This window comes from Lynx rufus, unplaced genomic scaffold, assembly GCF_022079265.1.
Source record: "Lynx rufus isolate CCGP_SWC_20201006 ecotype Redwood Valley unplaced genomic scaffold, mLynRuf1.p SCAF_9, whole genome shotgun sequence".
In the NCBI taxonomy this organism is placed as follows: domain Eukaryota; kingdom Metazoa; phylum Chordata; class Mammalia; order Carnivora; family Felidae; genus Lynx; species Lynx rufus.
The window spans coordinates 40,451,080-40,469,033 of record NW_025814897.1 but is presented as its reverse complement, the minus strand read 5'-3'; the positions used below and the strand labels follow the sequence as shown (position 1 = coordinate 40,469,033).

Genomic DNA, 17,954 nt, shown 5'->3' with positions numbered 1-17,954 from the left:
GCAAAGAACACCAAAGGCACTATACCCTAAAATGAAATCCAAACAAATTAAGGACCATTACTCTATAACTAAAAGTAGTGCTGGGGCCTCCATTTCCTCCAGGTCTTTCCTGATTTTTTTTTATTCATATGAAAAGAAATCATTCCATTTCACTACTAAGGTTATCATTTAAGAGGAATAAATATATTCTGACCAGATTTCAATCACAGGAAATATCTTTTTACATATTTATTATTTTAGACTTGTCTATATAACAGGTTAGAGAAAATCAATTATTAGTTGTAAAGCACAGTTAAGACTATCTAATGTTTTAAATCAATACATAGCTTTAAAATAAATAAAATACACTTAACAAATTTACATTTACCTCTGACACAGAAAGTGACTGCACCGTACCAAAATGTGCATACAGTGAACAGAAATAATTCCTATAAATACGAGGCTGATTGGTCCAAGCTGTGGGGGGAAAATGTATAAGGTTTAAATATTTAAGTTTAACAGAAATTAAATTGCCTTATAAGCAATGAGCCAATGGACTACTCTTTTGTGGAAACAAATTTTGTTGGGCAAAATAATTAGTCATTTGCATAAAGGGAAATTCATAAACTTGATACTGAAAGAATTTCAGCAATACTTACAACAAGGACATAGGACTTCATCTCATCAGCTTGCCTATCCAAACCCATGAATACAGAGTATAGCTATGCAATAAGCTAGGATAGCATACAACATCACAGTTAACCTCAGATGGTAAGTCTATGACCATCTGTCCCACCATTATAATTAAATGCAACTATGAATCACTATCTGAATGACCAGAAAGCACTATGCCAATCTGGGATGGTGCTTGTTGAGCACTTACTTTGTGTGAGGAAGTATGCCAAGAAAAAGATTATTTAAGAAAGTGGTACATAAAAAATTACAAGTATTTGTTTACTAAAATCAAAGTAATGCCTGGGTTATTGAGAACCCAACAAAATATTGTCAAAACTTATTTTTATAATCAGAAATTTATACGTCTCTCTAAATTAGGGTGGACAACATCAACTGCAGGGAAAGGTGGCAGTTAAAACTGTTCTTAGAAAACTGGTAAGGGTTTAAGACTCTGAAAAAAGGTTAAATATAATTCCATTACTTCATAGGTGAATTCTCCCTTCCTGAGAGTCTCTGCAATTACAATAATTGGTTATAATAATACTTTGCATATTTGTTTTCAAAACATATTGTTATTCCTTTTCTTAACTGTTAACTCTTTAAATCTGAAAACTAGATTTCATTCTCCATTTTAAAAACTACAAAATTTCACCAATACAAACAAGCTACTCTATAAATACATCTCTTGATATGAGTACAATGCTTAAATCTCTGAAAAATCCAAAAGAATAATAAGATGTAACCATACTTGGAAAAATCAAATACTATTTTAGGATCTTTCTGTCAAATGCTATAAATAAATAATTAAGCAGAGATTAAAAGAGTAATTAATTCTCATTTTTTATTAAATGTTACTATTATTGCTCACCCAATATTATCAATACAAACTCACTGTCACCTGAACAGGTTATGTGTGAACAGGCCAGAAGTTAGCCTGCAATTTTTGCTGTAATCAAGACTGGTAACTGTAATTTAGCTAGAGGTCACGAAGAGAAGTCTTACCACTATGCCTGCATTTTTTATTGCCAGTGGAAGCCCTAAAAGGCCAGTTCCAATATTTCCTTTAAGAAGATGCATAAGAGTTTGCACAAACCTGAAACGTAAAAGTTGTAAGATTTAAACATTTTAGGAAAAAAGCTAATAAAAATCACATGATCATTGTTTTAGCATTGGAAGGGAACCGAAAATTAATCTAGGCAAAGAATCAAATAGCACTCCACTCAACCAGAAGTTGAATTGGCCAGAGATCATATTTGGTTCAAGTCCTATCTTTGCCATTTAAAAGCAGAACACGGAAAATTATTATGGAGATTAAATTAGATATTTGAGTGAAAAATATTTTTGTACATATTAAAGAAACACAGAAAAGGTAATTTTCTCCTAAGATTCTTTGCTGCTATGACATTCAGAACAATACCAAAGATTATATATGGCTAGGCTGATAAGACAAAGCAATTTATTGACACTGACTACTGTCATCATGGTATATGTGATCTATGATTATCAACCTAACAGGGGCTTAATTAAAAGAAAAATCACACAAGTTTTAAAACTATGCGTATCATCAGGTAAGATAAATACTAATTAACATTTAGACACCGAGTACTCCCTAAGGTATTTCACCTAAGTTTCCAGGAGGCATTTGAAGGAAGTCTCTTGACCAAGAAAAAATAAACTAGGAAGAATAGCCCAAATTTCAAACGTATAAAACAAACATGCTTGCCTAATTTTTTTTTTAGTTCATACTGTTCTTTTATGATCACTTAAAATGTAACTTTGCTTAACAGTTAAATTACTATTGCTGTAAGAACTTACTCAAATCTATTAATGATGACAAAATAACAAAAAAGGGTTCTAAAAGGTTCCACTGCTTTCTTACCACCACTTTGTTTCACACCATTAACTCAGCATAAAAAAAGTGTTTACTACCCCTCACCGCCTAATTCCTAACTCCTAACTATTTCAGAAGCCACTGCTCTTAAAATTTCTATTCCTTTCAATCAGATCTCCCTTCTTGCAGGATGCATAGCATTTAATAAGTATTGCGGCAGGGGTGTGTGGGTGGCTCAGTAGGTTAAGCGTCCGACTTCAGCTCAGGTCACGATCTCACGGTCCAGTCCGTGAGTTCGAGCCCCGCGTCGGCTCTGGGCTGATGGCTCAGAGCCTGGAGCCTGCTTCCGATTCTGTGTCTCCCTCTCTCTCTGCCCCTCCCCCGTTCATGCTCTGTCTCTGTCTCAAAAATAAATAAACGTTAAAAAAAATTAAAATAAAAAAATAAGTATTGTGGCAATACATATCAATTGCAGCAACTCCCACACATGGCTCCGTATTTTAGATGTATTTCTTCTTCCCCAAACAGACTATAAACACCTTGAGGGTGGGGACAATATCTGACTCATCCGTGTGTCTTCTGTAGTATCTAGAAAAGTGCTTTACCTATAGATTACAAAACAGACACTGAATGAAAAGAAAAGGACACATATAACCCGTAATACTTACGAAATACCCTCTTGATCATCAAGCTGGTAATGCTTCTGAACAGGCAGCAGCTCTTGCTCGTGCTCTTCATCTGATGTCCCATCAAAATTCTGCTCATTTATTAAGGGCCTCATTACATCCATATCTTTAAAAAGAAAAGCAAAGTGCTTCACTATGATTTTAAAAACTGAGTTAAAGTGGTAATAAATGAATTTTTAAAACACGGACATACCGCTTGTACTCATCCTTACTATTTCCACTCTGAGTTAATTCACATAAATACTTTTGAGTTTTAGTATATTTAAAAAACAACTGGACTTATTTGCTGGATATTGTTTGGACTAAGCAGTGCAGAGTGAAAACCTTAAGTATTCAATGCAAAACTTTTTCTGCTTTGTCCACATGAGGTTTATAGCAAATGATCCCAGAACTATGAGATGAAAAAAAATGTAAATAATCAAATGATTTTGTGTCTCTTGTCTTCAAATCATACTGTATCATAAATAGCAATCACATTTTTAAATACTTTAAGTTATAAAGCCATTCCAATTTTTAAAATTTAGTATCAAAATGTACTCTTATATCTAACAGTTTTTAGCATGGCTGAGGATGACAACTCTAGAACAAGATTTTTTAAATAAAGTTTATTTATTTATTCTGAGAGAGAGGGAAAGAGAGCATGTACATGCACACACAGGAGAGGTGGGAGAGGGAGAGAGAGGGAGAATTCCAAGCAGGCTCCATGTGCTGTCAGCGCAGAGCCTGACGCAGGGCTGGAACTCACAGACCATGAGATTATGACCTGAGCTGAAATCAAGAGTCAGACACTTTGAGCCACCCAGATGCCCCTGAAGTATAGGATATTTACAAGAAATGAAAAGTTGCTCCCTTCAAATAAACACAATAAACCTATGAAACAGAGAACTGGGGTAACATAAATAATTTAGTTAGGAATGACGATCATATAATTTTTTTAAGTTTTTTTATTTTGGAATAATTTAAAACTTACATTAAATTTGCAAGAATGGTACCAAAAAAAAAAAAAACCCTCCTATGTATCCTTTCCAGACTTAGCAATTTTTAACATTTTGCCATGTTTGCCTTTTGTTGCTCAAATGTTTATCACTTTTTATGAACTATCTGAGAGCAGGTTACATATATCAAAGCCCCTTACCCTAAAGTTAGCATGTATTCTCTAGGAACAAGAAGATGTTCTTGAATATTCACATTACAGTTATTAAACTCAGTTTAATATTGGTACAATACTTTAAAGACTTATATATACAATTGGTAATATTAAATGCTTGCTGTCCGTCCTCTGCCAAAGTGTTCTCAATCATTCCTTCGCTGGAAGAAGTTCATTCTTTTGTGGACTGTGTATCACAATGACCCGTAAGATTTGAGAAAACACAAATTGATGTACCTCACCCCAAAGCTTCTGATTCAGCAGGCGTGGGGTGGGTCTGAGAATATGCATTTCTAAGTTCCCAGGTGATTCTGAAGTTTCTGGTCTGGGAACCACACTTTGAGAACCACTGCTCTACTACATTCTCTAGGAAGAGCTCCTGGACACAGTATTTCCTAAGTTCTAGCACGCTTTAAACTGCTGTTCCACAGCCTTGCTATGAAGGACAGCTTGACAGAACACCTCTGGCTTACACTTTATATCTTTGAGTTTCTTGAAAATGCTGCTCCACTCTGCCTTGCTTTATAGGCTACTCTAGAGAAGTCTGATGACAAACTAATTTTCTGAGCCATTACATACTTTGCCCCTTTTGCTTGAGGTCCTGAGGAATTTTTGCCTTTAAGATCTAATGGTTTTACTATGATATGTCTTCAGTTTAAGCATTTTGAGTCAATTTTCCCAGGGACACAGTGGGCTTTTTTGATTATGTAGATTTTGGCTTTCTTATTTCTGGACATTTTTCTTGGATTTATATCTGTTTAGTTCAAATATTTTGTTTTTCTTCTTTAGAGATTCCAATTATATGTCAAATCTCCTTTGCCTGTCTTCCATTTCAACCACTTCTTCTTTGACCCTTTTGATGTCTTTAACTCATTTAAATTCTTCTTTGAAATTCAATGACTCTATTAAATTTTCATTTCAATATGTTCTCCCTTGGACACCTTGTACTCTATTATTTATTTATGATTTTTCCTACTGCTAGGCATTTCATGGACAGGGATCCTAATTTGAAAGTAGTGCCTTCTGTTAGCAGGATGAAGTTCAGTTTATGTAATGGATGATGTTCACTGACTGGGGTTATAGGGAGCAACTGGTATCTTTCTGGTTCTCTTTCATTTCTGCAGGATATTCAGTCCCCTACCTGCCCCCCTGCCCCTTACTTCCTTCTTTTTTTTCACCTCCAGGTATCAGAGGGACATCTGGATTGCTCTTTTTATCTCCTTCTCCTCCAGAAGCAATGTTTTGCCAAGGTTACTATACTTCTAGACCTCCTAATCCCCTCTCCTCTTTTCCAGAGATTCTAAAGAACCCTCCCCACTTTCAATGCTTGCAGCAGCAACAGGTACTCTGAATTTTGCTGTTTATTTTTCTGCTTACAGAAAATTTGAGGTTTGTGGTATCTTGGTCTCCTACTAATGCTAAAAGAGTAACTTCATGAATGGTTTACGTGTGCTCCTTTTTGAATTAACAGGTTTTTAAGGGAGGACATGTAGAGAGATTAGGATTTAGGCAGCCTTCATTATCCCAGTACCAAATGGAACTCATTACAACAGTTTTTCGTAAGAGTAAAGTTATACTTTAAGATACTGGAAGATGCGTTAGCTTTGTAACATATATTTTTGTAATACATTTTGAAATCAGGAAGTATCACTTTGTTCTTCTTTTTCAAGATAGTTTTGGGTATTGGGGATTTTTTTGTAATGAAAATAGTATGATATTGGCATAAAGCTAGGCTTATAGACCACTGAAACTAAATGGAGAACCCAGAAATAAATCTATGTATATATGGTCAACTGATCTTTGGCAATGGTGCCAGGAATACACAATGGGGAAAATCTCTTCAACAAATAGTCGTGGGAAAACTGAATATCCACATGCACAAGAAGGAAAGTGGATCTTTATCTCAATCCATACACAAAAATCAATTTAAAATATATTAAAGACTTAAATACTTGAAAAAGCCTCAGACATTGGTTTTGGCAATGATTTCATGGGTATGACACCAGAAGCACAGGCAACAAAAGCAAAAATAGGCAAGAGGGCCTACATCAAACTAAAAAGATTCTATACAAGAAAAGAAACAATCAACATAGTGAAAAGCCAACCTACAGAATGGGAAAGAATATTTGCCAACTTTGCAAACTATATATTTGATAAAGGCTAATTTCCACAATATATAAGAAACTCCTACAACTCAAGAGCAAAAAACCTAGTGATCAGATTAGTAAATTGGCTAAAGATCTGAACAAAGATGATACACAAATGGCCAATGGATTCATGAAAAGATGTTCAATGTCACTAATCATCAGAAAAATGAAAATTAAAACCACAATGAATGTCACTTTACACCTATTAGTGTGGTCTTTATAAAAACAAATAAAAAGGTGGGGCACCGGGATGGCTTAGTAGGTTAAGCGTCCAACTCTTGATTTCAGCTCAAGTCATGATATCATGTTTCATTGGACTGACCTCCACATCGGGCTCTGTGCTGACAGCATGGAGCCTGATTGGGATTCTCTTCCTCCCTCCCTCTCTCTCTCTCTCTCCCCCTCCACCATCCCTGCTCATGCTCATTCTCTCTCTCAAAATAAACTTAAAAAAAAAAAAAAGGCAACAAATATTGGTGAGGATGTGGCAAAACTGGAACCCTTCTACACAGTTGGTAGGAATGCAAAATGTTATAGTTGTGAAGGAAAACAGTACAGAGATTCCTCAAAAAATTAAAAACGGAAGTACCATATGACTCAGTCCCACTTCTGAGAATTTACCCATAAGCACTGAAATCAGGAGCTTGAAGAGATGTTAATACTCCCGTGCTCAGGTTAGTGCTACTCACAACAGCCAGCATGTGGAAACAACATGCACTGACAGAGAAATGGATAAAGAAAATAGGATATATACACACAATGGAATATTATTTAGCCTTAAAAAAGAAACTCTTTAATATGCAAAACATGGATGAACCTTGAAGACATTATGCTAAATGAAATAGGCTAGTCACAGTCCAAATACCACCAATTCCACCTATTTATGGAATCGAACTCATAGAAACAAAGACTAGAGTGGTAGTTGCCAGCCAGTGTGGAGGGGAAAACAGGGAGTTGCTAACCAACATGTATGAAATTTCAGTTATGCAAGGTAAGTAAGTTCTAGAGACCTGACATGCAACATTGTGCCCATGGATTACAATACTATACTGTACACTTAAAAATCTGTTAAGAGAACAGATCTCATGGTAAATGTTTATATAACATAATTAAAAAAAAGATATTGGAAAGTGCTTGAAAATAGCCTACTCTTCAGTAATTTAAATATTCCTCCTCTAATAATGTTACTAGTATGTGTAAAATAAAATCAATGAATTAGTAAACATTCTAAATGCATGGAATCTAAATTAATGAGGATTTTCTATAATAGGAATACCCTAACTTTGCCTTTGGGTAGTTTTTCTAACCCTTCAATCTTCAGAACATTCTCCATAGACTATTTTGCAGGATTTCCTAGTTTCTTGTTCTTCAGTATCAAAAGTGGCTCAGCTTAAACCTGTGCACAGTGAAAATTTAAGTAAATTAAGTGTTTCTCAGTATTAGAGAGCTAATGCTGGGATACCTACCACGTCACTTTACTCTGATATCTGTTAATATTATAAACTATGTTCATCTTTTGTTTGAACAGATCCTATATCTTTTCTGTTATACTCTATACAAAGTAAATTAACACTTTATCTTGTAAAACCATGGTATTAGTTTGTTAGGGCTGCTATAACAAGGTACTACACAGTGGGTGGCTTAAAAAAACAGAAATTTATTATCAATTCTGGAGGCTAGAAGTCCGAAATCAAGGTGTTGGCATGGCTGGTTCCTACTGAGGGCTAGGAGAGGGATCTGTTCCAGGCTATTCTCCTTGGCTTATAGATGGCTATCTTCAAGTTCATAGGGTATTTTCCCTGTATGCATGTCTGTGTCCTAATTTCCCCTTATTATAAGGATACAAGTCATACTGGATTAGTGGACCACCTACTCCAGTGTGGCCTTTATCTTAACTAATTACATTTACAATGATCCTACTGCCAAGTAAGGTCACATTCTGTGGTACTAAAGGGTTAGGACTTCAATATATGAATTTAATTGACAACAATCATCATTATTCATTGCATTATCTTTAAACAGAAATGTGTTAATATTTTCATTCCAAAATTTACTCCATTGCTCTTGCTGACTCTTAAGTTCATTTGCGTTTTTATTCATTCAGCTATTCAAATTGTCATTATTTGAACTAATTTCTTTCTGCCACAGGATGTACTATACATTTTATGCATTACTAAGTACACTATTTAAGTTCTCTATAAAGACAGTTATCACTGCCAATATTTCAAACACTGAACAATCTATTATTTGAAGCATACCTCCCAAGAGATCATAGCAGCAATGTAAAGTCAGAAAAAAAAAGTTTTCTCACAACTTGTAAGTTTACTTTTAATGGCATCATCAGATCACTTTTTAGTATCTTTTAGTTAAACCAGAATATCTAGAGTTGTTAATATAATCTATAAGTACTCTACTAGTTCTATCATTCACAGAATCAAGTTTTTAAAATAGGATTACAATGTACAGTCAAATTCCCAACTAAAAGTTAGTTGGGCTCACAATTAGTCTTAACGAATTTATACTGCATAGCAACTGTCTTATTTAATTTTGTTTAACACTGTAATGCCTTGTAGTTTAAACTTTTCCCTCATTCTTAAATTCATTATTTCTCAATTTTATGTGGTCTAGGAAACATTAAATATGAGTTACTGTGAAAATAACTTTTCATATATATTTCTTTGCTTTAAATCCATTTGTCTGAACCCTCACCTTTAAAACCTTAATAAAAATTTAATTATCTCAGGAAGCTTCTCAAATAACAGTGAGATTAAGAAGAGCTATTTTTTTAAATCTGAAACTATTTGAGATAAAATTATTCTTAACAGTGTTAGCAATTTAAGAAGTACACGTTTCTAAATTGTTTCTCATCTACCATTAAGGCAATATGACACATTATTAGTTAAATAACCATATGCTTAAACGTATTTTTAAAAGCTACACTTAAAAATATAACTCCCTAAGACCTTCTCTGCAGTTTTAGCCTGTATTATTTAGGTAACATTACATAGTAAGAAATATGTATTTGTTAAACTAAGTAAACTAAGAGCAGGTGAAGCAGTCAGGTTTTAGGGCCGATTACATTATCATGATTTTGAATCATGATTTGTTTGTATGAAGTTTGAAAGATACAAGATAGTTACTGAATCTAAAGAACACATTAAAATGCCTTCTGATTGAATGTGCTCATAAAAGAGGTTGCAATCCTTTTTAATTCAGTTTCACAAATATTAACATCCAATATGTGTCGGTATTATTAGATGCTGGGAATTAAGCAATTACTAAAACTAACAAAAATTCTTGCCCTCATGGAGCTCAAATTCTAGTGAAGGAAAGAGACAATAAATAAGTAAAATAGAGAGTATGCTAGTGTTAAATGTTAAGAAGGAAAATAGGGATTGGGAGGGACAGTCTATGGTTTTAGATAGGACAGCAGAATTAGGCCTCACTGAGAAAGTAGGGTTTTAAAGAAGAACTGAAGGAGGAGGGGGCGGTGAACAATGTGGTTATCTGGGGGAAGAGCAATTAGGCAGTGGAAACAGCAAAGACAAAGGCTCTGAGGATGTAGAGAGCCTGGTGTGTTCAGGAGAAGGAGGCCAGAGTGAGCAGAGAGGGCAGAGCAAGGGGGGAGTAAGCGAGATCAGAGGTAACAGAGGTAACAGATGGTACACAGCCTTGCAGACCATCCTGAGTGACATGAAAGCCACCTAAAGAAGCGTTGTACAACAGAAATATAACATGAGCCACAAACATAATTTAAATGTTCTAGTATTCACATTTTTGAAAAAGGAAACTGTAACAGACAAAATTAATTTTAATAATATATCTTATGTAAGCCAATATATTCAAAATACTATCATTTGAAAATGTAATCAACAAAAAAATTACTAACAAGATACTTTACATTTTATTTTTCATACTAAGTCTTGGAAATCCAGTGTGCGTTTTACACGTACATCATATTTTAATTTGACAAACAACATTTCAAATATACGTACGGCTGCAGATTATCACACTGGACAACACAGCAACAGAGTTTGGTGCAGGGGAGTGACCTGATCTGATTTATACTTTAACCAGGGTTCCTGTGGGCCTACTTTCTCATGCGTAAAATGAGAGCAGTAACTTCTCCCTCACAGGGGTTTTATAATGAGATGAGGTAACATTTATGAAGCACAGAACCTAGTTCTTGGCACAGAGGTAGTCAGTAAACACTAGTGTTCCTCCCCTTCCTACATAATGATATATTAGAAGCAATCATGCTGCACAGGATTTTATTTTTTTTTTATTTATTTTTTTTTTTTAGGGGAAACAAATTTAATTTCACATTTCATTCAGCTATACAATCTGACACCAGCCAGTTTGGTCAGTTTGCAAGAGCAAAGCTTGCTTGCTAAAAAAAAAATAAATAAATAATAAAGTGCATTTAAGACTGGAATAGACTTGGTCTTCAGCCTGCGCAACTCTCTCTTTTTTTTTTTTTTATTTTATATATATGAAATTTATTGACAAATTGGTTTCCATACAACACCCAGTGCTCATCCCAAAAGGTGCCCTCCTCAATACCCATCACCCACCCTCCCCTCCCTCCCACCCCCCATCAACCCTCAGTTTGTTCTCAGTTTTTAACAGTCTCTTATGCTTTGGCTCTCTCCCACTCTAACCTCTTTTTTTTTTTTTTTCCCTTCCCCTCCCCCATGGGTTCCTGTTAAGTTTCTCAGGATCCACATAAGAGTGAAACCATATGGTATCTGTCTTTCTCTGTATGGCTTATTTCACTTAGCATCACACTCTCCAGTTCCATCCACGTTGCTACAAAGGGCCCTATTTCATTTTTTCTCATTGCCACATAGTATTCCATTGTATATATATACCACAATTTCTTTATCCATTCATCAGTTGATGGACATTTAGGCTCTTTCCATAATTTGGCTATTGTTGAGAGTGCTGCTATGAACATTGGGGTACAAGTGCCCCTATGCATCAGTACTCCTGTATCCCTTGGATAAATTCCTAGCAGTGCTATTGCTGGGTCATAGGGTAGGTCTATTTTTAATTTTCTGAGGAACCTCCACACTGCTTTCCAGAGCGGCTGCACGAGTTTGCATTCCCACCAACAGTGCAAGAGGGTTCCCGCTTCTCCACATCCTCTCCAGCATCTATAGTCTCCTGATTTGTTCATTTTGGCCACTCTGACTGGCGTGAGGTGATACCTGAGTGTGGTTTTGATTTGTATTTCCCTGATAAGGAGCGTGCACAGGATTTTAAATGTAAATTTCTGACAAGAAATTTATTAATTAATTTACTATCAACAATTAATAAATTTGAGCATTTATGAGGTGCAAACTGTGTGTAGGCAAAATGTGTTATGCTGGCCAGAAGGAAATAGAGACTAGCAGAAGAAACAAGTACTTAAAAACCTAACACGGTCACGGTAAATGCTTTAACAAAGTTTAGAAGGGTATGGAGTAAATCAGAACACTCAAACAACATAATTAAAAGTTACAAAATTACAATTTATATTATAATTTACTATTATTTGCCAACATCCTGCTGTAATTTTTGGCCAAGTACTGAACTGGACAGTTCTAAAAAGTGCTATGTGATTACTCTAGGTAAGAGTTAACAACGCCTTATAAAATAAAACACTATTAAGCAATGGATAGCAAACTACCTAAACACAGTTATTTCTATTTACAAATGGAAAAACCATATGAATAAGAAACACCAGCCTCATTCAATATTATACATGATACATAACATACCGTATGTATACATGAATAGGGCAGAAAATCGGAACATTCTTAAATTAGGCAGTACTTGTATATCTTTTATACTGCCCAGACAATTGTTTCAACCTCAATTTCTTAACCTAAAAATCGACCTAAATTTCTAGTTGTAGTCAGAATTAAAGAAAATCACATTAATTTACCAATATATCTTGAAACCTTAAAAATGTTTATCCTTTCACCTAGTAATTCCACTTCTGACAAGCCAGTATATAGAAAAAAAGGATTTCTGCACAAAGATGTTGAATGAAACATTATTTATGTTGAAAATTTGGAAACAACCTAAATGTGCAACAATCAGGAAATTGCTAAATTAACTACAGGACCTCCACTTTATAAAGCATTACACTGACATTAAATTATAGTTTTGAAGTCTGAGTAAAACAGGGAAAAGTATATCATGCTGAGTGTGAAAAAGCTGGATAATCACAGTATGAATTCAATGATGTTTTAAAAAGTTAATTTAAAATGAAAGCAAGGAAACATATCAAAAATGGGGAATACGTTAAGGATAGAGATTGCCAATGGGATCATGAGTGCTTTTTACTGTCTTCCTCTGGAAAATGTAGAAAAGGAATAAGAAGAGAGTAATAAACTAGCATTTCTTTTATAATAGCAAAATAAATCACTTTTATTTTGACAATGGACAAACTAAAAATAGAAATAACTTCTTTTAATATAACATAATGTGGTCTTCTAAATCTATAAACTACTATCTATGCAATATGGGAATAGTAACTGTCTTATTCATTTCTGAAGTGGTGAAAATATGCACAGCAAGAAACCTTCCAGAGTCGTCCACTGCCTATGAAATGAAGTGTAGACCTTAAGCTGTACAAATGGCTACTTACATACCTTAAGAAAATCTGTGTCTTAACATCTCTACCAGTGCCTTTTACATAGACATCCAATTTTTAAAATCTGGTCATTGCAGAAAATAATATTTTGTCATTGTAGAACATCAGAAAATATATACATAAGCAATATTTTTAAATTAAAATTACCTCACTAGCCAGAAACAACCACTCGTAACATTTTAGAGTGCAAATACATGCAGTCACTCCTGTATGTTCTCCTTCAGTCCCATGGCTTTTAATACCATCTAAATGCTGATGACTTCCAAATTTATATCTCCAGACCAGATCTCTCACTAGGTCTAGACATAAATCTAATTGCCTACCTACTTAACATCTGCTTGAGTATCCTCACAACATGGCAGCTGGCTTCCCCCCAAGTGAATGATCCAGGAAAGAGAGAGCAAGGCACAATGCCTTTTCAGACCTGGTGGAAGTCACATATTATCACTTCCACCATCATCTGTCCGTTGGAAGCAAGTTAGTAAATACAATCCACACTCCAAGAGAAGGAAATTAAGTCCTCCTCTTGAAGAGACAAATATCAAAGAATCTGGAGACATTCTATAAAACCACCAAAACATCTGAGTTGATGGCAATTTCATTCTTCCAAATACTCAGATCCCTGGAGTCATCCCTGTTTCCTGTTTCACTCTCAACCTTCATCTCATCTGTTAGGAAATCATTCTGCTTATACTTTCGAGTATATCCAGAGTGTAACCATTTCTCTCCAAGCCCACGGCTACAACCATACTTCTGGAAAGGACATATCCATCTCTTTCCTGAATTTCAGAAAAGAAGAGTGAGATCAAGCCCCACGTCCACACTGGGAGTACAGAGCTTGCTTGGGATTCTCTCTCTCCTCTCTCTCTGCCCCTCCTCCATGCACACACACACCCTCTCTCAAAATAAATAAACATTTAAAACATGTATGTGGCAAACATCGTCCCATATTACTTTTAATGGTCTATTCAGTATATGGCTATATCGCAATTTACCCAAACAATTTCCTTTAATTGGACATTTAGATAGTTACCAGATTTTCTCAACTATAAATAACGTAGTGAACATTTCCTGACATAAGTATTTGTTACATGACTTATTTCTCTGGGAAATATTTCTAGAAGTAAAATTGCTGGGTCAAAGGGTATGGGCATTTTTAATGATAATTACATTACACTGTTCTTACCATCAACGCATGAGAATGCCCATTCCCCACATCCTAAGAGGCGTTATTAGTGAATTTAAAACAAACTGGGTTTGTATCTGGGTTATGCCTTTAATTAACTTAAAATTACTGTACCTATAAAATGGGGATAATAATAGCATCTACCTCACCCAATTGTCTTGAAGGTTAAAGGAAACAGTGCGTATGTATAGCACGTAGCACATGGCTTGACACAAAGTAAACAATCAATAAAATGCTAAGTTTATTTCTACCATTATTAGGACTTGAAAGAAATCACTTGCAAAGTGCCCTGCCCATTATCACAGGAACACCAACCTATTAATTACTATAATGAAGTGTTTCTTTAAAGCTCAACTTAAAAAAAAAAAATCATTCAGCATCGAATTAAAACTATTCCTAAATATAATTCGTACAACTACAGGAAACAGTGACAAGACTACTCCGACCCTTGCTTTTGTTTTCCTTGTGACAGCAGGAAACCATAAACAGTGTTGTACTTGCCCTGTCGCCAAGGAGATAAGAGACCAGAGGAAAACAGGAAAACAAACTTTGGCAATCCAGCTGGCTACAGGTCTCTCCTGTCCAGTTAGGTGAACTCGGCGCGCTCGCCACTCCTCGGTGGCACCCGGTAAATTAAGGATTCACCTAGGACTCAGAACGGGGCTGCTGCGATCGCAAAGCCTTAAAGCATCGCTGGGGGAAACTCGGAGAGTCACCGCGCAGGCTCTCGCTTGCCATTGACGTGTTTACACAACGCAGCCCACCCCCAACGCACACACACACGCGCGCGCGCGCGCACACACACACACACACACACACACACACACACACACACACACAAACACATATACCCACACCCGCACGCCCATTTGACGCCCTTGGTAGGCCGGGCTTTTCGCCGGCCCAGCTCTCCGGTCAGACAACCCGTTCCTGCGCCGGTGCCATCCCGGGGTCAGTCACCTCCCCGAGCCTCAGCTCATCCCACGTTCCGCGGAGGTTTGCTCTGCCGGGTTTTCAATTCATACCCGTGCCAGACCCATGACCCCAAGAGCCCCCGACCATTCCAGGAAAGCCACCCGCGACTCTCCAGGGCCACGCGCGTGCGGATGAGCGGCAGCCGCGGCCCGGCGCCAGCTCCCGCCTCCCCGGCCGAGGCCGAGCGCCGGCCCCGAGCCCGGGCGCATCCCGAGGGCACGCGGCCTCCGCCCCCGCCGGCACGCAGCACCCACCGAGCTCCTCGCGCCCCGCCGCCTCGGCCGCCGCCGGCGCCGCCGCTTCCATCTCTCGGGGGTCTCCAGGACGCCGCTCCCCCGCCGCTGCGTGGCCGGAGACAGGCGGAGGCCTTCCCGGCCGAGCGCGACCCACGCCCAGCGCCCGCCTCCCGGCCCCCAGGACCCCACCCGCGCGGCGGGGAGCATGCGCAGTGACGCTACCCGGCCCGCCGCGGTGCTGGCGCGCGAGGGGCCGTCCTGGGGCTCGCCCGGCGCTGCGGGCGAGCGGCGCTGGCGGGGGAGGACGCGAGGGAGCGGAGACCGGGCGGAAGAGGGCGGTATAACGGGACACAAGGGGCGGTTTGGAGGTCACTGGCATGGGAGCTCAGAGCTGGCGGGGACCCAGGCCTGTAGTTCCCTGGAGGACTTAAAAGGTGACCACGAACTTAAATTTGAAGGGCCCATCTAATTTGCAAGGCTTCAGCATTCTGTAAGGCACCAGAGAGAATGCAGAGTAGGAGGGGATTGTCCCCTCTCCATGCGGGAGTTCTGACTTATTCCTCGGTTATCCGTCTTCCTATGCCCCTGTTTAGAGATTCAGGATGCACTCAATTTTAGGATTTAATTTAGTCAAATAGTTTCACTTTAAGGATTTTTCAGTGCCCTCCAAAAATATTTGGCGTTAATCTCACGGCTGAAAGAAAATTAAGGTTAAGAATAATTGTACTGATGTGTCAGACACTCTTAAGAACTATTCATAATTCTGATGACAATCCTGTGAGATAATTCTAATGTTTATATCCGTTTTACTGATGAGGGAACTAAGGCCCACAAAGCTAAGTAACTTGTACAAGGACAGGAAAGTAATAAATGGCAAAGATGGAATTCTATCTGCAGTCAGAGCTGGGGCTCTCCACCAGTATACAAAGCTGACCTCTCAGGTGCGTACCGATTAATATTTGATCAATCAATAGATGAAGCCAGCTTTTGGTTTGAAAGGAAAATATTTTAATTTTGAAATCGCTTTCATTATCTTTCACTTCATCTTTCTTTAAATTCAGGACACTAGACACTTTTGGTCTTCTCCATTTCAGTGTGGTCTTTTTAGGAAAGCCTTTTTCTGAGGGATGTCTAGGTTCTAGGACCCCTGTTATAACTACATGGTGGTGGTGTTAAAAATTTTAAATTCTGAGGTTATAAAAGTACACAGCTACATAATATCTATATCTCTCCTCCTGTTGCATCCTTTGTAGGTTTTACTAGTGAAAATGACAGTTTGCCAAAACCATTTATTTTACTACATATCTACCCCCAATCACTCACACACATACGCCTGCAAACCCCGAAGAAAGGTTTGATTTGAAATGTCCCTGACAAGTAACAAAGATGTATGGGAAGGTAGAGAAAGAAGAATTCTATTCTAGGTCATAGCTAGAGGAATAGTCTCTCATCTGCATTGATGGAGCACTAGGTTAGAAATCAGTGGGAGAGAAAATAGGCATCAGACTGGTGATTGCCCAGAAAACCATCCATTGTAATGAGAATACTTGGGGCAGTGTTGTGAAAGAGGAACATTAGTCTTTGAGTGTTAAAAGGGATCAAAGCCATTGTCCTCTAATCTCAGCATCAGGAAAGCAGATCTGGCAGTGCGGAAAGAAAAAAGGCTTGACCTGTGATACAGGCCTGGGCTTCTTTGGAGAAGCCTGGGCTGAGGCAGGCAGCCAGACTCAGTATCTTTGCAAAGTGATGTGGAGATAAGCCAAATGATAGGGATGATGATAAGATTCAAGAGAATTATGGTTTTCACATACCATTGAGGAGATACTTGCTGTCACTTCTGCTCCAGGCCTTATAATTTGGAAGAGGTTATGGGGAAAAACTGTATCAGGATAAAGACATAAAGAATGTAAGCATTTGAATGGCAACCCTGGCAATTCCTTTCTTTCCTTTCCTGTTTTGAACTTCCTGGATTATATCCCAATTATTTCCTCCTTTGTAACCATGGAACTTTGTTTATATCTCTGTTGTAAGTCTTCTCCCCTTATATTATAATTGCTTGAGTCTCATGCTATGCTGTGAACCCCTGCTGGGGAGAAGCTATATCTTTGTGTCTTTTTCTCAGCAGGGCCTGGCAGAGGGCCCTGCGTGTACTACTCATGTAGGACTAGGTATGGCAAGTTGTGGACTAGAGCCTCATAGATACGTGAAAGAAAATATTTAGAAATAGTTAAGGGGCACGTGGGTGGCTGAGTCGGTTGAGCATCCGACTTCGGCTCAGGTCATAATCTCGCAGTTCATGAGTTCGAGCCCCACATCGGGCTCTGTGCTGACAGCTCAGAGCCTGGAACCTGCTTTGGATTCTGTGTCTCCCTCTCACTCTACCCCTCCCTGGCTTGTACTCTCTCAAAAATAAATAAACATTAAAAAAAGTTAATAAAAAAATGAAATA

General features: G+C 37.8%; 1 protein-coding gene across 2 annotated transcripts in view; it reads right to left on the bottom strand.

Moving 5' to 3' along the window:
• Nucleotides 1-15,671, bottom strand: part of SLC36A4 (solute carrier family 36 member 4) — a 51,626-nt gene extending 35,955 nt beyond the window's left edge. For both annotated transcript variants that reach the window (XM_047071028.1, XM_047071029.1), the window contains exons 1-4: nucleotides 15,524-15,671; nucleotides 3,154-3,277; nucleotides 1,657-1,747; nucleotides 368-456 (exon numbers count right to left, since the gene is read on the bottom strand). In XM_047071028.1, coding sequence (XP_046926984.1) covers nucleotides 368-456; nucleotides 1,657-1,747; nucleotides 3,154-3,277; nucleotides 15,524-15,575 — 356 coding nt within the window. In that variant the 5' untranslated portion in view covers nucleotides 15,576-15,671. The remainder of the gene's footprint in view (nucleotides 1-367; nucleotides 457-1,656; nucleotides 1,748-3,153; nucleotides 3,278-15,523) is intronic.
• Nucleotides 15,672-17,954: the final 2,283 nt, after the last annotated feature.